This window comes from Heterodontus francisci, chromosome 9 (genome assembly GCF_036365525.1).
Source record: "Heterodontus francisci isolate sHetFra1 chromosome 9, sHetFra1.hap1, whole genome shotgun sequence".
In the NCBI taxonomy this organism is placed as follows: domain Eukaryota; kingdom Metazoa; phylum Chordata; class Chondrichthyes; order Heterodontiformes; family Heterodontidae; genus Heterodontus; species Heterodontus francisci.
The window spans coordinates 43,776,265-43,801,869 of NC_090379.1; the positions used below are offsets into that span (position 1 = coordinate 43,776,265).

The window sequence follows — 25,605 nt, forward strand, 5'->3', positions numbered from 1 at the left end:
TGTTTACCCTCCCGAAATACATTACCTCACACTTCTCTGGCTTGAATTCAATTTGCTACTTTTCCACCCACTCAACCAAACCATTGGATATCATTCTGGAGTCTACAGCTATCCTCTTCACTATCAACTGCACGGCCAACTTTTGTGTCATCAGCAAATTTCCCAATCATGCCTCCCACATTTAAGTCCAAATCATTAATATCTACCACAAACCTGCAAGGGACCCAACACTAAGCCCTGTGGAACGCCACTGGAAACTCTTTCCATTTGCAAAAACATCCATCAACTACTACCCTTTGTTTCCTGGTTTGGATCCAACCTCCCACATTCCCCTGTATCCCATGGGCTTTCATTTTTCTGACCAGTCTGCCATATGGAACCTTGTCAAATAGAGTTTTAGAGAGATACAGCACTGAAACAGGCCCTTCGGCCCACCATCAACCACCCATTTATACTAATCCTACATTAATCCCATATCCCCACAATTCTCCTACCACCTACCTACACTACAGGCAATTTACAATGGCCAATTTACCTATCAACCTGCAAGTCTTTGGCTGTGGGAGGAAACCGGAGCACCTGGCGGAAACCCACACGGTCACAGGGAGAACTTGCAAACTCCACACAGGCAGTACCCAGAACTGAACCCGGGTCACTGGAGCTGCGAGGCTGTGGTGCTAACCACTGCGCCACTGTGCCGCCCTAAATGCCTTACTAAAATCCATGCAGACAACATCCACTACTATCCTAGTGTTTGCAGCCTTGTTTTGAGCAGCTATCTTCTGACTACATTTGCTACATACACCTAATAGTGCATCATAAGAACATAAGAAATAGGAGCAGGATTAGACTATATGGCCCTTTGAGCCTGCTCTGCCATTCAGTACCATCATGGCTGATCTTCTGTCTCAACTCCACTTTACTGTCTGCTCCCCATATCCTATAGTTCCCTGAGAGACCAAAAATATGTCTGTCTCAGCCTTACTCAACAATGGAGCATCCCCTGGGGTAGAGAATTGCAAAGATTCACAACCCTTTAAGTGAAGAAGTTTCTCCTCATCTCAGTCCTAAATGATCGACTCCTTATCCTGAGACTGCCCCTGTGTACTAGATTCCCCAGTCAGGGGAAACGACCACACGGTGTCTACCCTTTTAAGCCCCTTCAGAATCCTGTATGTTTCAATAAGATCACCTCTCAGTCTTCTAAACTCAGAGATATAGGGCCAATTTACTCAGCCTCTCATTTCAGGAACCAATCAGTGAACATTTGCTGTATGGAGACCAAAACTGTGGTACTCCAGGCATGGTCTCACCAAAGCTCTGACCAATTGTAGCAGTCTTCCTTATTCTTGTACTCCAGTCCCCTGCAATAAAGGCCAACATGCCATTGCCTTCCTAATTGCTTGCTGTACATGTATGCTAACTTACTGTGTTCCTTGTACGAGTACAGCCAAGTCTCTCTGAAAATCAACATTTAGAAGTTTCACACCTTTTAAAAATATTCTGCTTTTCTGTTCTTACTACCAAAGACTATCTGACACTTCCCTACATTATACTCTAACTGCCCCCTTGTTTCCCATTCATTCAACCTGTCTATCTATTTTCAGCCTCTTTGTGTCCTCCTCACAGCTTACATTCCCACCTAGCTTTGTATTGCCAGCAAACTTAGATACAATACTCCTGGTCTATTGTCTCGGTCATTAGTATAGATCTTAAATAGCTGAGGCCCCAGCACCGATCTTTGCGGCCCTCCACTAGTTACAGCCTGCCAATCTGAAAATGCCCTGTTTATCCCGACTCTCTGCTTCCTTTACGTTAACCAATCCTTTAGCCATTGCTGATATATTCCCCCCAGTTCCATGTGCCCTTATCCTGCATATTAGCCTTTTGTGTGGCACTGTCAGGCAAACCCCACCTGCCAAGACTAAGGCGCACATTATTTCGCCACATGAACATTAAAACATAAAATTGCAAGCCCTGACCCAAAAGACATTTCCATGAAACAGACAATGTTGAAACAATGAAACAAGAATTACAGTCTCTTCTGTCTGCCTTCATCTCTTCCCGCGGAACTGAATCTTGTGAAAACACATGAAACTAAAAGAGAAAAAGATTTCCTACATGAACAAGGTTTAAGACTAATACTGGGCCCCAACGCAACGCAAAACCATACCTTCAATTAAGGACTACACCGAGCTCGAGATACCAGTAACAAGATATTGCCTCAAACTGTTCTACTTAACTTTTCTTCTCTTTTCTGTCCCTAGTTTGCATATTTATATCGCTTGTGCATGCTAGCGTGAGCGCGTCGTTTATCCGTATGTTTGAACTGTATTCGAGTTAAGTTTAAGAGTTAATAAATTTCATCTTCCTGCTTTAAACCAAAGAAAGCCTGTTTGTGCTCAGTTCTTTGCTTTATAATTGGAAACCGTGAACAAGGATTCACACAAAGGGGAGCTCAAAACACAGTACATTTAAAAAAAAAACCCTGTTACAATAAGACCAGGTAAAGATAGCAAAAGTCCCCTAGACATTGCTCACCTGGTCGTAACAGGCACCTTATCGAATGCATTTTGGAAATCCAAGTGTACAATATCTACTGGTTTCCCCCCTACCTACCCTACTAGTTACTTCCTCAAAAAACTCTGTCAAACATTATTTCCCTTTCATAAAACCACGTTGACTTTCTGATCATTTTATGATTTTCCAACTGCATTAAGACTTCCTTAATAATAGATTTTAACATTTTCCCGACGACTGATGTGCATCTCTGCATTGTCTATTCTATGATGGTCCATTGATACAGCAGGTTGTTTTCTGCAGCCACAGTATGCAGTTATGATTTTCAGCAGCTAACTGTTTTGCATTCTGTTTTTTAATTTCTTCCAGAGGTCAGGGTCCCAATCTCTTCCTCCTAGCCTTCAGTTTGCAGCCTTTCCCTCTTGACTCCCTTACAATGGCAGAGTCAATGCTGAGTCATGACACATCCCTTTCCGCTGCCTCATTACTTTTAGATTGGCTAATTTTGTATGTCAGGACTTGGCCAAAACTGATTCCAAACAATTTACTCATTTACCTCACTCCCAATCACTTGCGGTTTTGATTGTGAAGTGAATGGAGGACATTGTTGTGGCTGTGCTGTGCTGAGTTGACCAAATCTGGATTTTGACCCCCCCACTCCCCCCACAAGCTCCCACCAATCTTTTGACACCCTTGGCTGACTTTGGGCTGGTGGATTTATCTCGTCTTCTTGATCTGTAAAGCTCAGTTACTAACCAGATAAAATAATTGAGAAGGAATGAACCAAACAAAATATCAAGAATCAATCTTTTCTGGGGTAACTGCACCAAAACCCAACACCTCACAAAATAATTTTTCATCTATGACGTGCAGTACAACCACTTCTAAAATTGGCACATCACTGGGTGACATTGCACATCAGGCACTTAATGTGTGCTGTCAAATGTAACCAGTGCAAACAGTTTAAAATGCAGTAAATATCTACAGACAAATTAAGCCATTTATACTGGTTAAAGAGACATAAAATGAGTTGCACAAAGTAATAGAATTTTTGAGGTTCAGTTGATATAAACTGTAGTTTCATGCTCTTTGTTTCAGATATAAATCTATCAGCCGCATAACAAGCTCGCGGATAACGATTGTTCTCTATTCAATTTTGTAATTAGCATGGAGCAAGTGAACAATCTACGTGAAATTCAAGCCATGCGCAGACTGAGTTTACATCCTAATATTCTTCAATTACATGAAGTGGCCTAGTAAGTATTGTTTCATTAAGACATATTATAATTAACTATCTTTATAAAACAACATACCATTTATAGATCTGACTGTTTTATACCTTCAGTAGGTTTGAATTTTGCCTGCTAAGCAAAATGTCTGAATCTGAGAAATGTTTTGCATTTTCATGAAGTGCGGCACCAATACTTACCAATAATGTAAAAATAGTCTCTGTTTTATGGCGGGCAGCCATAAAGACAGGGCTAAATTGTGGCGAGTCGAAGAGACTTAGTAGTTGGCAGGAAAAAAGACAGAGGCGCAAGGGGAGAGCCAACTGTGCAACAGCCCCAACAAACAAATTTCTCTGCAGCACCTGTGGAAGAGCCTGTCACTCCAGAATTGGCCTTTATAGCCACTCCAGGCGCTGCTTCACACACCACTGACCACCTCCAGGCGCGTATCCATTGTCTCTCGAGATAAGGAGGCCCAAAAGAAGAAAGAAGAAAGAAAAGAAAGAGTCTCTGTTTAATGCTGTAAAATCTTTTGAATATTTATCTTTATGTTGTATTGTTTACTGTCAGCTATGCATGCAGATTTTCTGACTTTCTGGTGTTACGAAAGTGCTTCTTTTTTTAATATTTTATTTTTTTGAGGCCATGTGTTAAAACTGAAAAAATTCCATGGATGTGTTTTTCTACCAAGTTCACCGAAAGGACGTTCGAGATGTTGTTTGAAAGCCATCTGTGCTGGAAATCATTTGCTTTGGGCTCAGTAAACAAGAGAACCCTTGGTGACGTGGGGGAAATGGTTACAGAGAAGCCACTTGTCAAGGTTTATGGAGGTCAGGAGGTCAATTCTCTGTTTGCGGTTTGGATATTGTTTTCAGTGCAGTTGGGGTTTGAACTGTTTAAAGACAGTTGGTGTTTTCCTGCCAAGAAAAAAAAAGAAACCACCCAACTTACCTCCTTCTCTACCTCTTTGAAGAAATCCTGCAAAGATCTAGTATGGCAGAGCTAAAATTCCTGGTGCTGCATAGCTCCTGAGAAGCTGAAAAAAAACCTGCGATTCAACTGTGTGCTGGCAGAAAACCCTGATGCCACATTTCTCCTGGAAAGCCTACCAGAATAATTCTCGACATCTCCAGAACGGATTGCTTCTGAAACGATCCCAGTGACCCGGCTCCGTATACCCAGACGCCATATCATAAAGGGACAACAGACTTCCTTCCATATCTTTTTCTCTGTCAAGAATTAGCAAGTATTTGACCAAAGTAGTCTTTTTTTGTCTTTTTTTTGTAACAGACCTCTGCCGAGAGAACGTCTGTTTTATTTCTAGTGTGTGAGTGTAATTGGGGAACTTTAAAAAGGGAAATTTCATATTTCAATCTGTGTGTTAATGCTTTGCTTCGTTACTGGTTAAGTCTTGTTTTATAATAGACTGATAATTTTGTTGTTTATTAAAGAAATGTGGTTGGTGTATTTTATTTTGGGATATAAAAAAAATAAGGTATTTGGCGATCCAGGACAAACACATCTGCAGAAAGTGTAAGCAGCGAGAGGAATTCCGGATCAGAATTATTGATCTGGATGCCGAACTGCAAACGCTGCGCAACATAAGGGAGGGAGAGAAATACCTGGACACTTGGTTCTGCAGGACGGTCACACCTCTTGGAACAGGGTCATCTATTTTGGTCTGCAGTGTGAGACGGGAGGAGTGAGGCAGGTAAAGGGACCGAGCAGACAGTAGTGGAGGAGTCTCAGACTTTACAATTGTCAAACAGGTTTGAGGTGCTCGCAACCTGTGTGGGTGAAAGCGAGGTCTGCAAGGTGGTTGAGCTGGCTGGCCGTAGTACTGTGGTACAGGAAGCCATTCAAGTGGGGGGAGCAAAAAGGAATGTAGTGGTAGTAGGGGATAGTATAATGAGGGGGATTGACACTTCTTTGCAGCCGAGACCGTGAGTCCAGAAGGCTGTGTTGCTTGCCCAGTGCCAGGGTTCGAGACATCTGCTCAGGGCTGGACATGACCTTGGAGTGGGAGGGGGAGGATCCAGTTGTCGTGGTCCATATAGGTACCAACGACATAGGTAGGACTAGGAAAGAGGTTCTGCTTAGACAGTATGAGGAGTTAGGCAACAAATTGAAGAGCAGAACCTCACCTGAGCCACGTGCCAATTGGCAGAGGAACATAAGATTAGTGAAATGAATATGTGGCTCAAAGACTGTTGTGGGAGAAGTGAGTTTCGGTTCGTGGGGCACTGGCATCAGTACTGGGGAAAGTGGTGGCTGTACTGTTGGGATGGTCTGCACCTGAACCGTGCTGGGACCAATCTTTTAGCAAATCATATAACTAGGGATGTCAAGAGGACTTTAAACTAAAAAAGCGGGGAGAGGGATCAAGCTTGGGTAGATGTAGCAAATCAAGGGGTAGAGTGAAGGCAGGCGAGCACAATAGTAATATGGGAAATGAAGGTCAGAGAATGGCAGGAAGGGTCAGAAAGAAAAAACCTAAGAACACACCAACAGTCAAGACCAGGTGTTACAAAGATAGCAAAAAGACAAAACTAAAGGCTCTGTATCTGCATGCACATAGCATTCATAAGGAAGTAGATGAACTGATAGCACACATTGAAGTAAATAAATATGATCTGATAGCCATTACGGAGACATGGCTTCAGGATGACAAGGATTGAGTCCTCAGTATTGAGAGGTATATAACATTCAAGAAGAATAGGAAGCTAGGTAAAGGTGGAGGGGTAGCACTGTTAATCAAGGATGGCATTGGTGCAATAGTTAGAGATGACCTTGGTTCAGGAGATCAGGATGTAGAATCGATTTGGATAGAGATGAGGAATAGTAGGGGAAAGAAGTCACTAGTGGGAGTGGTCTGCAGGCCCCCTAACGGTAACCATAATGTAGGACAAAGTATACAAGAAGAAATATTTTTTTTAATTTAATTTATTTATTTAGAGATACAGCACTGAAACAGGCCCTTCGGCCCACCGAGTCTGTGCCGACCATCAAACACCCATTTTATACTAATCCTACATTAATTCCATATTCCCTACCACATCCCCACAATTCTCCTACCACCTATCTACACTAGGGGCAATTTACAATGGCCAATTTACCTATCAACCTGCAAGTCTTTTGCTGTGGGAGGAAACCGGAGCACCCGGCAAAAACCCACGCGGTCACAGGGAGAACTTGCAAACTCCACACAGGCAGTACGCAGAATCGAACCCGGGTCGCTGGAGCTGTGAGCAGCCACTGTGCCGCCCAAATATTGGGTGCTTGTGATAACAGAACGGCAATAATCATGGGTGATTTTAATCTACATATAAACTGGAAAAATCAGATTGGCAATAGTAGCCTGGATGAGGAGTTCATAGAATGCTTTCGTGATAATTTCTTAGAGCAGCACGTTCTGGAACCAACCAGAGAGCAGGTTATATTAGACTTGGTATTGTGTGATGTGACAGGATTAATTAATGACCTCCAAGTAAAAGCACCTCTAGGTAGCAGTGATCAGAATATGATTTGAATTTTACATCCAGTTTGAAAGAGAGAGGAGTGGATCTAAGATTAGTATTTTAACCTTAAATAAGGGCAACTATGTGGGCATGAAGGCTGAGCTAGCTGAAGTGATCTGGGTTACTAGGTTAGGAGATAGATGAATAGAGAAGCAGTGGCAGACATTTAAGGGGCTATTTCAGAATACTCAGAATAAGTATATTCCTACTATAAAGAAAAATTCTAAGGGGAGGACTCACCATCTGTGGTTAACTAAAGTTAAGGAAAGTATCAAACTTAAGGAAAAAGCGTATAATTGTGCAAAGATGAGTGGCAGGTCAGATGATTGATCAGAATATCAAGAACGGCAGAGAATGACTAAAAGGTTAATCAGGAGAAAGAAATTGGAGTATGAGAGGAAGCTAGCTAGAAATGTAAAAACGGATAGCAAGAGTTTCCACAGGTATTTAAAAAGGAAAAGAGTAAGTAAAGTGAGTGTAAGGCCTCTAGAGCGTGAGAATGGTAAGTTAATAGTAGATAATAAGGAAGTGGCAGATGAAATGAACAAATATTTTGCTTCTTTCTTCACTATAGAGGATACAACAAACATTCCAGTAATAGCTCTAAATCAGGAGGTGGAAGGAAGAGAGGAACTTGGTGAAATTACAATCACCAGGGAAGCGGTACTGACCAAACTAATGGAGCTGTAGGCTGGCAAGTCCCCAGGCCCTGATGGACTTCATCCTAGAGTCTTAAAAGAGGTGGCTAATGAGGTTGTAGATGCGTTGGTGTTAATTTTTCAAAATTTGCTAGATTCTGGAAAGGTTCCATCAGACTGGAAAGTAGCAAATATAACCCCTCTATTCAGGAAGGTGCGGGGAGGCAGAAAATAGGTAACTATAGGCCAGTTAACTTGACGTCTGTCGTGGGGAAGGTGTTAGAATCGATCATTAAAAAGGCTATAGCTGGGCACTTAGAAAAACTCAAGGTAATCAGGAATAGTCAGCATGGTTTTGTGAAAGGGAAATCATGTTTAACCAATTTATTGGAGTTCTTTGAAGGATTAAAATGCGCTCTGGATAAAGGGGAGCCCGTTGATGTACTGTACTTGGATCTCCAGAAGGCATTTGACAAGGTGCCACATAAAAGGTTAGAGCGCAAAGTAGGAGCTCATGGTGTAGGTAACATATTGGCATGGATAGAAGATTGGCTGGCTGGCAGAAAACAGAGTATGCAAAAATGGGTCCTTTTCTGATTGGCAGGATGTGACGAGTGGAGTCCCGCAGGGGTCTGTGCTGGGGCCTCAACTTTTTACAATTTATATCAATGACTTGGATTAGGGGAGCGATGGCATGGTAGTTAAATTTGCAGATGACACAAAGATAGGGAGGAAAGTATGTTCTGAAGAGGACATAAGGAGCTTGCAGACCGAGATTGTTCAGTGAGTGGTATAGATTGTTCAGTGAGTGGGCAAAAATCTGGCAGATGGAGTATGATGTGGGAAAATGCGAAGTTGTTCACTTTGGCAGGAAGAATAAAAAGAGTATTTCTTAAATGGAGAACGACTGCAGAATTCCGTGGTGCAGAGGGATTTAGGTAGTCTAGCACATGAGTCACAAAAGGTTAGTATGCAGGTGCAGCAAGTAATAAAGAAGGCTAATGGAATGCTGTCCTTTATTACGAGAGGAATTGAAAATAAAAGTAAGGATGTTATGCTTCAGTTATACAGGGCATTGGTGAGACCACATCTCGAATACTGTGTGCAGTTTTGGTCTCCTTATTTAAGGAAGGATGTGAATATGTTGGAGGCGGTTCAGAGGAGGTTTACTAGATTGATATCTGGAATGAGCGGGTTGTCTTATGATGAAAGGTTGGACAGACTGGGCTTGTTTTCACTGGAGTTTTGAAGAATGAGGGGAGATTTGATTGAAGTATATAAGATCCTGAGCAGTCTTGACAGGGTGAATGTGGAGGGGATGTTTCCTCTTGTGGGTGAGTCCAGAACTAGGGGGCACTGTATTAAAATTAGGTGTTGCCCTTTTAGGACAGAGATGAGAAATTTTTTCTCTGAGGGATGTGCGACTTTGGAATTCTCTGCCTCAGAAGGCAGTGGAGGCAGGGTCATTGAATATTTTTAAGGCGGAGGTAGATAGATTCTTTTTAGGCAAGGGAATCAAAGATTATCGGGGGTAGATGGGAGCGTGGAATTCGAGACAGAAGCAGATCAGCCATGATATTAAATGGCGGAGCAGGCTCGACAGGCTGAATGGCCTACTTCTCCTAATTTGTATGGTTGTATGGCTGTATCGGTAAACATTTAAATATATGTTATGACCTGTCGAGATGGCAAAAAAGGCTATTGCTGCATATGAGTTGGTCCCTGAAGCATACAAGCAGAGATTTCAGGACCTCAGGAAACAGCCTGGGCAGACTTATGTAGAATTTGAGCAAATTAGTTTTGATTGTTTGATACGGGCACTAAAAGTAGAGGCCACGTATGAGGACCTCAGGGAACTAATTCTCCTGGAAGAATTTAAAAATTCACTCCCTCCGTTAGTAAGAACCCATGTAGAGAACCGGAAGGTTTTAACAGCCAGACAGGCATCTGAGATTGCTGGTAATTATGAGCTTGTCGACAAGCCCAAACCCTTTGTCTGTCGCTCCCACAAACCCGAGAAGGATAGAAGGTGGGAGGGTGAAAGGAAGGCAGGTAGCCGGGGACAGGAAAGGACAGCTGGGAATGCCCCGGGATCTCCTCCTCAGGCCAGAAAGGAAGGTGCTGATGGGGGAAGTGAGGTCTGCAAGCCCATGTGTTACCATTGTCACAAGGTGGGACACCTTCGTGCAGAATGCTGGAAGTTGCAGGATAAACCCGTGGGACTTATTGGGGTGCACAAGGCCAATTCAGAGAAAAGGGCCCTAACGGGAGTACAACAGATCAGGCTGTAGTTCTGACTGCAGCTGTGAGGCCAAGTACAAAAACCGCTGTAAGTGTGGGGGGCGTGAACAAGATACCTGAGAGTTATAGGGAATTCTTGTCAAAAGGAAAAGTAACTCCTTATCCTTCAAGTGAGGCAGGTAAAAGTTATACTTAGGGATACAGGAGCCATCCTAACTCTTTTGCTGGGGAAAGGCATAACTTTTCCACCAGAGAGCACATTGGATGCCAAGGTTTTAGTAAGTGGTATTGACAGGGAGTATATACCCGTACCTTTGTATTGGGTGCGCCTGGAGTGTGAGCTAATGTCTGGAACAGTAACTGTAGGAGTTGTCCATATTTTGCCTGTAGACAAAGTTGAGCTACTCCTGGGGAATGATTTGGCCGGAGTGAAGTAGTCGGGAAGTGTTGCTGCAACTGTACAAAGCATTAGTGAGACCGCACCTGGAGTATTGCGGACAGTTTTGGTCCCCTTACTTGAGGAGGGATGTAGTTGCATTGGAGGCAGTTCAGAGGAGGTTCACGAGATTGATTCCAGGGATGAGGGGTTTGTCTTATGAAGAGAGATTGAGCTGTTTAGGCCTTTACTCGCTAGAGTTTAGAAGAATGAGAGGAGATCTAAATGAGGTATACAAGATGATTAAGGGGATTGACAAAGTAGACGTAGAGAGGATGTTTCCTCTGGTGGGGCAATCTAGAATGAGAGGTCATAGTTTTAAGATAAGGGGTAGCAGATTTAAACCAGAGATGAGGAAAAATTACTTCTCTCAAAGGGTCGTGAGTCTGTGGAATTCACTGCCCCGGAGTGCGGTGGATGCCGGGACATTGAGTAAATTTAAGGAGGAGATAGACTGATTTTTAATTAGTAAAGGGTTGAAGGGTTATGGAGAACGGGCAGGAAAGTGCAGTTGAGGCCGAGATGAGATCAGCCATGATCGTATTGAATGGTGGAGCAGGCTCGAGGGGCTGAATTGCCTACTCCTGCTCCTAGTTCTTATGACATTATGAGTAGCTTCTCCAGTCGTCACAGAAAAACAAAGTGAAGTTAAAGAGACAGAGCAGTTACAGGAAAAGGTTCCAGGAATTTTTCCTTCATGTGTAGTAACCCGAGCAATGGCTTAAAAAAAAGTTCCATTGTCAGAGGTAAAATTGGCAGCACAAACAGATAGCCGAATATCTGAAACTTTCTTTGGGGATTTGGATAATCTGAAGGAAATGTTCAGTGAATCTTCTCTGATCAAGGCTCAGCAAGCCGATCCAGAGTTAAGTAAAGTGGCACAATCAGCTCTAACAGAAGCTGAAACAAAGGGCATTCCCATTGAAAATGGGATTCTGATAAGGAATTGGAGACCTCCTCACAGACCTGCGGATAAAGAATGGACGGTTGTTCCTCAGATAGGAATACTGCCCAAGTATCGCTGGGAAATATAAAGGATAACCCATGAAATTCCTATGGTGGGACATCTGGGGATCCAGAAGACCCAATCATGTATAGGTCTTTCCAAGGACCTGGTGCAGTTTTGTAAAACGTGCCATTTTGTGGGAAAACGCAACCTGCCATAAAACTGGAACCTCTAATTCCCATACATGTTATTGGGGAACCATTTAGTAGGGTGATGGTAGACTGTGTAGGACCTTTACCGAAAATAAAAGTGGGACGCCAGTATATACTCACTGTCATGGATATGGCTACTCGGTTCCCAGAGGCCATTCCCTTGAGAACAATTTCTGCTAAGGTCGTGGTAGAGAAGTTCTTCACTCGATATGGATTACTGATTGAGATTCAATTGGATCTAGGTTCCAATTTTATGTCCAAAATTTTCCAGGAAGTTATGAATAATTTGGGTATAACACAGTTAAAGTCTTCAGCCTACCACCCACAGACTCAAGGACCTTTAGAAAGGTACCATCAGACCCTCAAAACGATGATCAGGGCATACTGTCATGAATATCCCATGATTAGGATGAAGGGCTAGAATTTCTTTTGTTTGCCACTCGGGATTCACCGAATGAATCTACCGGTTTTACTCCTTTTGAATTAGTTTATGGACATGAGATAAAAGGTCCTCTGAAGCTAATTAAAGAAACTTTTTTAGAATAGAGAATTTAATCTTTTGTGTTAGATTATGTATCCGTGTTTCGGGAGCAGCTCACGAGAGCCTGCAAACTGGTTCAGGAACACCGGAAAGCTTCCCAAACAACCATGATGAAATGGGCAGACAAGCATACCAAGACCTGAACATTTCAACCAGGGGATGAAGTGTTTGTATTACTGCCCTTACAGGGTGAACCGCTGAAAGCATGGTTCACTGGTCCATATAAAGTGGTCAAAAGAATTGGTGAAGTAAATTATTTGATTGACACCCCGAATTGCCAGAAAAAGAATCTGCTGTGTCATATCAATACGTTGAAACAGTATCATTGCTGGGAGGAGGATAAGCGAGCACAGGTAGTAGGGACAGAGAAGCATGAAAGGGGTAGTGAGGATGAGGCAGCAGGAGACCTAGACAATTCTCAAATTGAACCTCCTACTATCCGGTTAGCTAATACTGAATTGTTAGAGAGATTGGACACTATACTTTCATATTTAGATGCAGAACAACGAGAAGACCTAACAAGACTACTCACAGCATTTAAAGAAGTCTGTAGGGACAAGCCAGGATGTATAACCTTAGCCACACATGATGTGGATGTAGGGGAATCCTTTGCTAGAAAACAGCATCCTTATCGCTTAAGTCCAGAGAAACAGGCCCAGCTGAAAGCAAAAATCCTGTACATGTTGGAAAACCACCTGATTGAACCCAGTCAAAGCAGCTGGAGTTCCCCAGTGGTGTTAGAGCCTAAACCTGATGGTTCAACTAGATTCTGCATAGACTACTGAAAGGTTAATGCAGTAACAAAGGCAGATTCCTACCCAATTCCTCGCTTGGAAGACTGTTGACAGAGTGGGCAGTGCCATGTTTCTTACAAAAATAGATTTGTTAAAAGGATACTGGCAGGTTCCTTTAACACCCCGAGCTAAAGAAATAACGGCCTTTGTCACACCAGACCGTCTTTTCCAATGCCGAGTGCCATTTTTCAGAGACGAATGAACCAAGTAGTAACCAGTGTTCCTAACTGTGTAGTTTACTTTGACAATCTACTGGTATACAGTGACACTTGGAAGGACCACTTGGAACAATTGGAAGCTCTGTTTGGAAAATTACAGTCGGTTGATTTGGTAATAGACTTTGCCAAAAATTCAAAAACCGGAATGCCAGACTATTCTGATGGGGTTTACTATTACAACCTTATTACTTAAAGATTATCCATATTGAGGGCAAAATTAATGTAATTGTGGATGCTTTGTCTAGAACCTAACTTTGCTTTGAGTTATGAGTGCAAAGACGGCACAGTGGCGCAGTGGTTAGCACCGCAGCCTCACAGCTCCAGGGACCTGGGTTCGATTCCGGGTACTGCCTGTGTGGAGTTTGCAAGTTCTCCCTGTGTCTGCGTGGGTTTTCTCCGGGTGCTCCGGTTTCCTCCCACATGCCAAAGACTTGCAGGTTGGTAGGTAAATTGGCCATTATAAATTGTCACCAGTATAGGTAGGTGGTAGGGAAATATAGGGACAGGTGGGGATGTTTGGTAGGAATATGGGATTAGTGTAGGATTAGTATAAATGGGTGGTTGATGTTCGGCACAGACTCGTTGGGCCGAAGGGCCTGTTTCAGTGCTGTATCTCTAATCAATCAATAATCAAAGCCAAACTGTATTAGCTACAGGTAAAGAGTGAATGGAATGAGTGTGTAAATGTGTTTTAACATTTTTTCATCTTCTGTTTTTTTCACTCTTTGTAATGAAACACGTTTAAAAATGGTGTTTCATTCCTCCAAGGATGGAGGTGTTACAAAAGTGCTTCCTTTTTTAAAAATATTTTTTTTTTGAGGACGTGTGTTAAAACTGAAAAAATTCCATGGATGTGTTTTTCTACCAAGTTCATTGAAAGGACACTTGATGTTATTTGAAAGCCACCTGTGCTGAAAATCTTTGTTTTGGGCTCAGTAAACAAGAGAATCCTTGGTGACCTGGGGAAAAATGGTTACAGAGAAGCCAAGGTTTATGGAGGTCAGGAGGTCGATTTTCTGATTGGGGTTTGGACATAGTTTTCAGTGCAGTTGGGGTGTGAACTGTTTGAAGACAGTTGGTGTTTTCCTGCCAAGGAAAAAAGAAACCACCCAGCTCACTTCCTTTTCTATCCTTTGAAGAAATCCTGCAAAGATCCAGTATGGGAGAGCTAAAATCCTTGCTGCTGCATAGCTCCTGAGAAATTGAAAAAGAAATCCTGCAATTCAACTGTGTGCTGGCAGAAAACCCTGATGCCACATTTCTCTTGGAAAGCCTACTAGAATAATTCTCGACACCTCCAGAACGGACTGCTTCTGAAATGATCCCAGTGACCTGTATCCTTATACCCAGACGCCACACCAAAAAGGGGCAACTGACTTCCTTCCATATCTTCTATATTTTCTGTGAAGAGTTAGCAAGTATTTGGCCAAAGTAGTCTTTTTTTTTGTAACAGACCTCCGCAGAGAGAACTTCTGTATTTTTTTTCCAGTGTGTGAGTGTAATTGGGGATTTTTAAAAAGGGAACTTTCATATTTCAATCTGTGTGTTAATGCTTTGCTTCGTTACTGCTTAAGTCTTGTTTTCTAATCAACTGATAATTTTGTTTATTAAAGAAACCTGGTTGGTGTATTTTATTCTGGGATATAAAAAATAGGGTAGATGATTGGCCGTATTGGTAACCGGGTAAACATTTAAATATATGTTGTGACCTGTCGAGAAGTGGAACTAGAAAAGAGAGTACACTCCTCCCGCTTTGGTCGTAACATTGATTAGTGGATAGAATATCTTGCACTTAGTTTCCTTGCTTAGGACTACAGTATATAGAATATTATTCTAATAAAAAATAAAATATTATTCTCCTATACATTTGAGTGCTTTACATGCAGGAAGACAGGCTTTCATCAAGGCTGAGGTCTGAGAAAATTCTCAGAGCTCTGACACATTGTATAACGCCATCGGAGGTGGACTTTAGTTCAGGAGATTTGGTGTATTATAAAAGAGAGGGCCATAAGGAATGGAAGGGTCCTGGTAAGTTAATTGGTCGTGATGGTAAGACCGTAGTTATCAAGCATGGAAATCAAATATTTAAAGTTCATTCATCATGATTAATAGGGATTGATTACAAAATCTGAGAATCTGAGCAGCTGATAGAGGGAAACGAGGCACCTTGTACCTCAAATACTCATATTTTGTGATGAAATTCCTGATGCACAGAATATGGCAGATCAAGAATTGGATAGTAATGTGACTGATCATGATGCTAAAGAAAGAGCTATTGCATCCAAAGGCCAATTGTCCCGAGTAGGTACGCGGGTGACATATATTCCAGAGGGGTCTAATAAATGGAATGATGTAACAATTGTGAGACATGCAGGAAAATCTACAGGCAAGCTTAAACATTGTTTAAATGTTCAAGATAATGGCCAAGAAGCAAGGTCCATGGACTGGCAGAATGGGGTGAATGAGTCGAGGGTAGAAAACGCAGTGCAAGTTCTAATAGTGGGTCTGGAAATGACTATTGCTTAAGGAAATGATCACATACTGGACAAAGAGCCTCCAATAATGTGCGAGGGAGATCTTCTAGCAGTAGTCCTGAAAGACATCAAAGTGCTAATAGAGGCTGTAGTTGGAACAGATTCCACAATGAAACGAAGGCTAGAGAGCAGTCTCGGAATAGAACTAGAGGCAGAAGTCCTCATTACCGTGAAGTCTTAGTGGCCACCAATAAATTTCAGGATAAACTAATAAGAGAAGCAAACATAAGGAATTAGAGAGTTGGAAAGAGTTTGGCGGCAAAGTGGCGCAGTGGTTAGCACCGCAGCCTCACAGCTCCAGCGACCCGGGTTCAATTCTGGGTCCTGCCTGTGTGGAGTTTGCAAGTTCTCCCTGTGTCTGCGTGGGTTTCTTCCGGGTGCTCCAGTTTCCTCCCACAGCCAAAAGACTTGCAGGTTGATAGGTAAATTGGCCATTATAAATTGCCCTTAGTATAGGTAGGTGGTAGGGAAATATAGGGACAGGTGAGGATGTGGTATGAATATGGGATTAGTGTAGTATTAGTATCAATGGGTGGCTGATGGTTGGCACAGACTCGGTGGGCCGAAGGGTCTGTTTCAGTGCTGTATCTCTAAATCTAAAAAAAAATCTAAAATTTATTCTGAGGTACCAGATAGGGGACAGTCAGCTTTGTCACATAGATGGATTTGTCATGAAAAAGTCCTTCCCGATGGAACTTCCAAGTATTACGACCAGGTGAGCAAGGGGTCTCAGACTCCCCTTTCGCCCCTTCTCTGGGTTGACTGCAACAGGGTTTATCCTTTTTTTAAACACAGTGATGGAACTTGCCTCCTCAGTGAGTGCTTGCTCCTGTTCCTCTATATAGTTGCCAAAGAACCAATCAGACAGGTTTCCTTGGGTTTAAACAAGAAAGATGCAAGTTTATTGTCCTCAACACTCTAAACCAGTTAAAGTTACTAAACGCATTTACGCCCACATCACATGAGAGAAAGACATACAAATAGATTACAGAGGGAAAACAGAGATGGGTGGTTGGAGTAGAGTCTGAAATAAATGGAATTTAAATATAGTTCAGCAGTCCCAGAGTCCTTAGTTGAAATTATAGTCCTCGCTGGGCCACGTTCACAGTTCAGGCTTGCTTCTCAGGCTCTGGAAGGCGGAAGAGGGGGTTTTGACTCTTGTATCCTAGTTGTTGGTTGTGGTGATTGTATACTTGGCTTTACCAGCTGCAGCTGGGCCTTCTCTGGATCTGTACTGGAGAGAGAGAGAGAGAGAGAGAGTGTGCTGCTCCCTTGGTGGCTTTAAGTTACTGTTCTACTTCCTGGCTGACGAAGCTTGGCCTCTCCAAAGTTGCACAGCAGTCACATGATGTTCCCAACACCTCTTTGTTTGGTTAATGAGATCCTTCTTGAATTTTCTCTGAGATTCAAGGCGCCACACCGTAAGCTGTTCAGTCACACTTGGAGGGGTTGGCTCTTTCAAAGTCAATGGGTGTTGATGGCTGTGTTGAAAAAGCCATCATGGGTAATTTAATCAGCGAACACCCCATTTTTCTGGCTAAGTTGCCTCAGTCATGTTGTCTCCAGTCTTCTCTGTTACTGTTTCATATGCAAATTGCCGTGGCCATCTTGGCTGCCAGGTTACTGATTCACAAAATCAGTTTTTCACATTTTGTTTCACAAAAAATAATGCTAGTACAAAGAAATTGTTAGGGGTGCTAGAGGAGGGGTGTCTCACAATGTGATAAATTCCATATTGGGTACAATATATTTCAAAATGTTTGTTGAGCATATTAATCCAAGTTGTACTGTAAAACAAAGAAGAGAATCTGTTAATTGTGTATCAGTGCTTTGATTATATGTAGGTGAAGGGTGTTAATTGGGGTCTTAGTTGAGCACTTATAAGCAGACACTCACTGAGACTGGTGGAGGGTTTGAGTGAGGAGCTACATGTTGGTAATCCTTTTACTCTGCACAATAAATGTGAAACTGAGTAAATATAGGCTCCAGCATTTTCCTTCCATAACAAGCTTTCTGGAGTTTAACAGTAATGACCTGGAACTTGCTGCCTACAAGGATAGAGGAAGCAGAGATGATTAAAATTTCAAAAGGAAATTGGATGGTTATTTGAAGGAAATAAACGTGTAGGGCTACGTGGATAGCACGGGGGAATGGGACTGATTGGATTGCTCTATTAAGAGCCGGCATGGACTCGAAGGTATGAATGGCCTCCTTTTGTACATAATGACTCTATCGGCTGGATTATAGGGAAATGAGTTCGGGGGTGGGAGGGTCCTATAGAATTGCGCGAGGGATGGGGGGGAAGGCGCAGAGGGCCCATCCGGCACACCAGACTTTAGTCGGGCGGAATAGGCTGATGATGGCCTTCCAGCACAGAGGCCTATTATCAGCCACAAGAGCCTCTTTTGCTCTCTTTCCCCCCCCCCCCACCTCCACACCACCACCATGCGGGGAGGTCCCCCAGTAAAATGAGGCAACCGCCCTGAGGGCTTGGTGGGGAGGCTCTCCTCCATGGGCAATCTGTGCCTCATGGAGGAGGGATCCTGCTAGCAAGCAAAACACTTCCCTGTAGCCTCTCCCCCTGTACTCTAGGCTCCTCCTCCCCTCCAAACCCCCCACGATTGCTGGGGCCTTCCAAACTGAGCTGCCAGCCCTTTGATTGGCTGGTAGCTCTTGGAGGCGGGAACCCAGTCTTTAAAGGGATGGGGTTCCTGGTGCCGGCCTGCTAACTACTGGGCATCGTAAAATTGCGCCGGTGGTGTTCCAAATGGCTGAGGCGGGATTCCCCCCATCTTTTTGGCCTGGCACCGGAAGTCCCCTGGGCACCACAACATTCAGCCCTATGACATTAAATCATCGATTGCCACTTTCCACAGAGAGTTAAGAATTTTTTGTGCCACGTTGCAAGCTAACATTAGCATCATTTGGTTGCTCAGTGATGGCCAGGGACGCTTATACACAGTAACTGAATAAAATTGCTTTTTTTTGTTGCGAGATTCTGAAATTCTATCCTGTGGTTTTGGGATTGCTTTTTGCAATTCCCTTTGTTTTCCTGTGAGAATGAAAAGCCAATGAGTGATCTATATAACATTTAAAATTGATTAAAGTATAATTTTGAAGTTATAGCCATAGGAGAACAATAATAATAACTTTCATTTGTATAGCGCCTTTAATGTAGAAAAATGTTCCCAGGCCCTCATAGAGGTATATTTAGACAAACATGAATTCTGAGCCAAAGGATGAGGTGACCAAAAACTTTTTTAAAAAGTTAGGTTTTAAGGTATGTCAAAGGAGGAGAGCAAAGTGGAGAGGCAAAGAGATTTGAAAAAGGAAGTCCTAAGTGTGATGACTGAAGTCATGGCCACCATTGGTGATACAAATGTGGGGAGGATGTTCAACAACAACTTGCCTTAATATAACACCTGTAATGGTCCAAAATTTTCCAAGGCATTGCTCAGGAATGTTATCAAACAAAATTTGATACCAAACCACATAACAAGATGTTGGGACAGTTGACCAAAAGTTTGGTTTAAAGCATCATCTTAAAGGAGGGGAGAAAGGTAGAGAGGTGGAAGGTTTAGGGAAGGAATTCCAGAGTTTAGGGCCCAGGCAGTTAAAAGCATGGCCGTTTGTGGTGAAGCAGTTAAAATAGTGGATGTGCGAGAGGCCAGGATTGGAGGAGTGCTGAGATCTTGGATGGCTGTAGGGCTGGAGGAGGTGACAGAGGGAGGGAAAGGCAAGGCCATGGAAGGATTTGAAAACCAGAATAAAAAAAATTTAAATTGAGGCTTTGCTGAACTGGGACCACAGTAGGTCAGCAAGTACAAGGGCGATGGATGAATGGGATTTGATGCAATTTAGGATGGGGCAGTAGAGTTTTGGATAAGCTCAAGTTTATAGAAGGTGGCAGATGGGAGGTTGGCCAAGAAGAATGTTGGAATAGGGGGAGAAGGTGGGGTAGTGGTAATGTCACTGGACTAGTAATCCAGAGACCCAGACTAATGCGCTGGGGACACTGGTTCAAATCCCACCACAGCAGCTGGTGCAATTTAAATTCAATTAATTAATTTTAAAAAATCTGGAATTGAAAGCTCGTCTCAGTAATGGGGCAGTGAAACTATCATTGATTGTCAAAAATCCATCTGGTTCTTTGTCCTTTAGGGAAGGAAATCTGCTGTCCAACGTCTGGCCAACACGTGACTCCAGACCCAAAGCAATGTGGTTGACTCTTAAGTGCCCTCTGAAATGGCTGAGCAAGCCACTCAGTTGTCAAGGGCAATTAGCGATGCCAACATCCCATAAAAGAATTTAAAAAGTGAACTCGAGAGGTAATAAAGGTATGGATGAACAATAGATAAGTTGAGGCAGGGGCAGAGTCAATGAACAGGATACCTCTGGATGTGCAGTGTACTGATAGGCGCTCCAGCCACACAGTGCATGCTTGCAGAGAGGTTAAAGGAGCCTGTCTCAAGCGTGAGTAGCATGATGTCACAGGCCTTTGTGATGAAGTCTTCATGGAAAGAGCGGCTGCCTACGTGTTGTACTAAATGCAGCGATCAAACAAGTGCATGCAAGTCTTCATCAATGGCAGTCATAAACCTTCCATAGGTTGAATGGTATCCTAGCCGTGACCGTTCATCACTTTGCTGCAGATCAGTTGGCTGTTCTCCAGCTCATTGCTCGCAGGGAATTTCAACTGTTCCGTGAGAGGGATTATGGTGAAAGGGCATATGGAAGAGGAGACATGGCTCACAACATTTCCACTTCTCACCCATTGTCCCCCAGCCTGGTCAGTCTGTATGCTACCTTGTGTCCTGATGGATGAGTTTGCCCCTGCACTGGTGCTGGTGGACCAGTCTTTGGCAGGACCCTCAATGTTTCCAAAACCCAGAGGACATCTGCAAAGAGTAGCCAGAACTAGGACCTGACCAGCCTGCTTCTACATCTGCTGAAGCCACAAGGGTTGCACCATGTAGAGGCGCTCAGAAGATTAAAGATTTGTAGTTGCATAAGTGTATGCACATGGGTATATTACACAATGTTAAATTGGTAGGTTTCTCTTACTTTTCAGCCACATAAATATAATTTCTTTCCACCACTTTCCTGTTTTGTCTATTTTTGGTTGGTGCCTGCCAAGTGGCCTTTTCACTTGTGATGACATGAATTGATGCTGAGCAGTGGAGGGCTGTAAAAGGGATGCTTGGCTGCTGACAGGACTGCTTTGTTGTGTTAGTGCTATTGGTGGGGAGGGGAGAAAGTGGCTTTTGCAAGTGGTTATCAGATGGGAGCAACGGTGGAACCTAAGTGAACCTTGTGATAATGAGGGCATCCCAGGCAGTAATGAGTACCGCTGCTGGTGCATTTGCTGCATCAGGTTCTGCCGCCTGCTCCCTTTCTGTATTGTCGATAGAGACTGTATGCTGTGTGCCTTGTTTCTCCTGCTTGTCCAGACCTCTTAGCAGTTGATTGTTGTGCAGAGTGCAGCACATCTGGTTGTCTATAGTGTTACGGCCACGTTCAACTCCCACCTGACCGCAGCAAATATGTTTTGTTATTGGGGTTTAACCCCTTTGGTGTTTTGTTTGTCAAATGAACAGACAGTGACAGGTTTCATTGTAGGTTCAAAACAGAAAATCAGTTGTTTATTGATCAATATGCATCGTCCTGAAAATGTCGCAACTGTACCCACTCACGTATTCGCTCACGCACACGTGCATGCACACACACACACGAAGAGACAGAGAGGAAAAAAGGGGTAAGCGATTATAAGCGAGGAGTAGGTTTCAGGAAGTCACGGTAAACCTTTTGAATTCTCTTAGAAGTAAAGCTCTTGTTGGTTGCAGATCTGAGGTGTTGGTAGATTTCTCTCTTAGTTGAAAGTTCATTTGAAGACAGTGGATCACTTCTAGTTTATACTGCTGTATAAAGTTAAGGTGTAGAGTTCTGCAGAAGGGTGCGTGCCTTCTGGTTTGATGGAAACAAGGTTCTGGGATGCTGCATTCTGGGTGTCTCTCTTCCCAACCCTCTCTCTCGGCTGCTTTTTAAGGTAAAACTGTGTTAGATCTTGCCTCCGGGTAGGTGATACTTTGGTCTCTTCCGCTATGGTGATCACACAACGGCCTTGGACATGGCTACTTGCACCTTCTTTGTTTCAGACAAACCCAATCAATTCTGGAATGTTTAAGGGTAGATGTGGGATGGGTGCAATCGACACCTCTTAGCTTTGAAGATTTTCCTTTGTTACTGTCAGTTTGAATATTCAAAAGCCAAGTCCTTTTCCTTCGGTGGCCATTTTGGAGCGTTGTTCACTTTTTAAAAGAAAGGTCCATTTTCTGGGTCACACCAGCTGTCCATTGATGGAGTAGCAGCCCTTGCAGTTGATGAAAACTCCTGCTTGACTTGGGGCGGGCGGGGGGGGGGGGGGTTCCTTAATTACCACATGCGTGCAGTTGATAACACCCTGCACCTGTGGAATTCCAGGGAGAGCCACAAACATGAGTGCTCATTCTGACTGGTGTCATTGCAGGAAAAATCTGCATAGTTGACGGCCCTGCCAAACAAGACATCAGTCTTGTGTATTTGTGGGCTACCGACTATGAAATCCTGCAAATGTCTTGGACATTGTGTTGTCCAGATCTGGAGTCATACCTAGCACAAAAGAAGACGGTTGTGGTAGTTGGAGGTCAATCATCTCAGTCCCAGGACATCACTACAGGTGTTCCTCAGGGTAGTGTCCTAGCCTGAACCATTTGCAGCTGCTTCATCAATGACCTTCCCTACATCATAAGCCAGAAGTGGGGATGTTCGCTGATGATTGCACAATGTTTAGTACCACGAGCGACTCCTCAGGTACTGAAGCAGCCCATATCCATATGCAGCAAGATCTGGACAACATCCAGGCTTGGGCTGATAAGTGGCAAGTAACATTCGTGCCACACAGGTGCCAGGCAATGACCATCTCCAACAAGAGAGAATCTAACCATCTCGCCTTGATGTTCAATGGCATTACCATCGCTGAATCTCCCACTGTCAACATCCTGGGGGTTACCATTGGCCAGAAACTGAACTGGAGTAGCCATATAAATACCGTGGCTACTAGAGCAGGTCAGAGGCTAGGAATCCTGTGGCAAGTAACTCACCTCCTGACTCCCCAAAGCCTGTCCACCATCTACAAGGCACAAGTCAGGAGTGTGATGGAATACTCTCCACTTGCCTGGATGGGTGCAGCTCCAACAGTACTCAAGAAGTTTGACACCATCCAGGACAAAGCAGTGTGCTTGATTGGCACCCCGTTCACAAACATTCACTCCGTCCACCACCGACACACAGTGGCAGCAATGTGTATCATCTACACGATGCACTGCAGCAACACACCGAGGCTGCTTAGAGAGCACCTTCCAAACTCTCTCAACCTCTACCACCTAGAAGAACAAGAATAGCAGATACATAAGAACACAACTACCTGCACGTTCCTCTCCGAGCCACACACCATCCTGACTTAGAACTATGTCGTCGTTCCTTCAATGTTGCTGGGTCAAAATCCTGGAAGTCCCTTCCTAACAACACTGTGGGTGTACCTACCCCACATGGACTGTAGCAGTTCAAGAAGGCAGTTTACCACCACCTTCTCGAGGGCAATTAGGGAAGGGCAATAAATGCTGGCCTAGCCAGCGGTGCCCACATCCCATGAATGAATAAAAAAGGGACCCACAGTGAAATTGTGAAAGCCATGTTAATATCGCTATAATTAAGCGATTAACATATTAAAATTGACAACCTGCCTCACTCAAGAGGCTTGTGCACAAGCAGCCAAACGCGCAGGAGTTAAATGCGGAAGTCGGCGGGTTGGAGTTGGCTTCCTGACGTGCTTGTGTTTTTGCAGGACTTAACCCCACACCCAAACCCATTGTCATGAAAATGTGCTATGTTGAATTTTTTTTTAATTCAGCGGTCGGAAATCTGAATTAATTTTTTTTTAAAAGAAACCGATAAAAGGTTAGATAAAATACTAGCAGCTAAAGATGGCCACCCCAATTTGCATCACTGTACTCCACATTCCAGTGCATTGAGGTGGAGACTGATTGTCTGCACAGACCCATCAAGAACAATGACCTGGGGAATCTGAGTGAACTACCTATCCTGTTCTCATTCGCAAGGCATCAATACCATCACCTGAATATTAAACTGCTGGAGACGAACTACTCAAACCTAATCACTTGAACAATGGACCCTGGTTGTGAGAAGGGAATTCCTAGACATGGACTGATTAAGTTGCAAAAGGGAATACACATTGGTAGTCACCATGCTTGAATCACTGGGTGACGGACATGTGACAGGCCCACCATCTGTGTGCTTAAGCTGGTGTTTTTTCTGCAGCTGCCAGACAAGCAGCTAGACACTGACAAGAGAGGGCCCAAGTGGGGTCCCTCTTTCCTGTCTCTCTCTCCAATTCACCTTGCAAGCATTGAACCCTGCCTGCTGATCGTGACCACCTAAGCATATCCTTGCTACAGACAGAAACCCCTTGAAGGAAATCAGCCACATAACTGTCTCCAGGAGAACCACTGAATCAGCTGTCCACATCTTCAAACCGAAAGCCTCGGGACCACCAAAGTAAAGTCATGCAGCCACCGAATTCAGTCTGAAGCCAGCCGAGTCACCAACCTCCACAGACTGTATACCCCTTTTATTTCTCTCGGCTCTAATTAGACCAATCTGTCATCCCCTACTCTAACCTATTTGTGTGTGTGAGAGAGGCAGAAAGTTGGAGTGTATTTTACTTTATTTTGATCAGTTTAAGTACAATAAAGCTAACGTCTTTCTTTGTTAAACTCAAGAAAACCTGTGTATTTGGTTCTTTTTATGACCATATTGCGTAAGCAGTTAAATACTCACTGAATTGGCAAGTATATCCAATTCAAAACGAAATAAACCTGTTGTGGTCAAACAAGGAGAGGGAAAAGAGGGGAGCCCTTTGACCCCTCCTCACCTGATCATAACATCTATGCCCTCACCTGCATTAAACTCTCACCTGCATTAAACTCTCTTTATCCTTTTTGTCTGCAATGATTGACTTATTTTTTATGTTTAAATCAGTAATACATCATCAGGAGTGTGGTCTTACACATCTAATCTTTGTGACTTAGATCTGAAATTTTGGGATGTTTAATTAAGGTTTTTAATTCTCTTGCCTCTTTTATTCTTTACAAAATAGACTCTTTTAACATTGCAGTTCTTCCTTTGCTTATTGTTTCTTGAACCATGCACCAATGTATGGCAGACAGGCGGATGGATACTTTTGACTTATGACTAGCAATAGGTGATTGAGGGGAGGCCGGTGTTGCTTTTGAGCCAGTCACTGGGAAGTGCACAAGAGCTGCAAGGATTGCTCACCAACTATGTTTGACTTCCCTGCATAAACAGAAATAAAATACTGCACGCATATGCTCAAAATTTGAAAACAAGCTGGTAATACTCAGAGAATTTTAGGCAACATCTTTTTGTAAAAACTGATCAGTCCATGTTTCAGGTCTTAAAACCCTTCCTCGGGACTGGGAGATATTGCAGATGATCAGCAGTTAGATAGGAGATGGTTAAGATGCAACTTTAACAGGAGAGAAATCAAAGACGTGTATGAGACATAAAGAATGTCTGAATAGCTGAAATGAGATAAGTAGAAAGGTAAGCATCAAAAATTGGCAAGAGTCCATCAAGGTTGCACCAATAGTGCTCTGATGGGGTGGTCTGCACCCTTGGTATTGACCTGTTTTTGTTTCTG

General features: G+C 43.4%; 1 protein-coding gene across 5 annotated transcripts in view; it reads left to right on the plus strand.

The window, feature by feature from the left end:
- LOC137373462 (MAPK/MAK/MRK overlapping kinase-like) overlaps positions 1-25,605 on the plus strand; it is a 208,999-nt gene that overhangs the window by 16,181 nt on the left and 167,213 nt on the right. For 4 of the 5 annotated variants that reach the window (XM_068038287.1, XM_068038290.1, XM_068038288.1 and 1 more), the window contains one exon: positions 3,687-3,776. In XM_068038287.1, coding sequence (XP_067894388.1) covers positions 3,687-3,776 — 90 coding nt within the window. Of the gene's footprint in view, positions 1-3,618; positions 3,777-25,605 lie in introns of all 5 variants that reach the window. The other variant, XM_068038292.1, reaches the window with a different exon arrangement.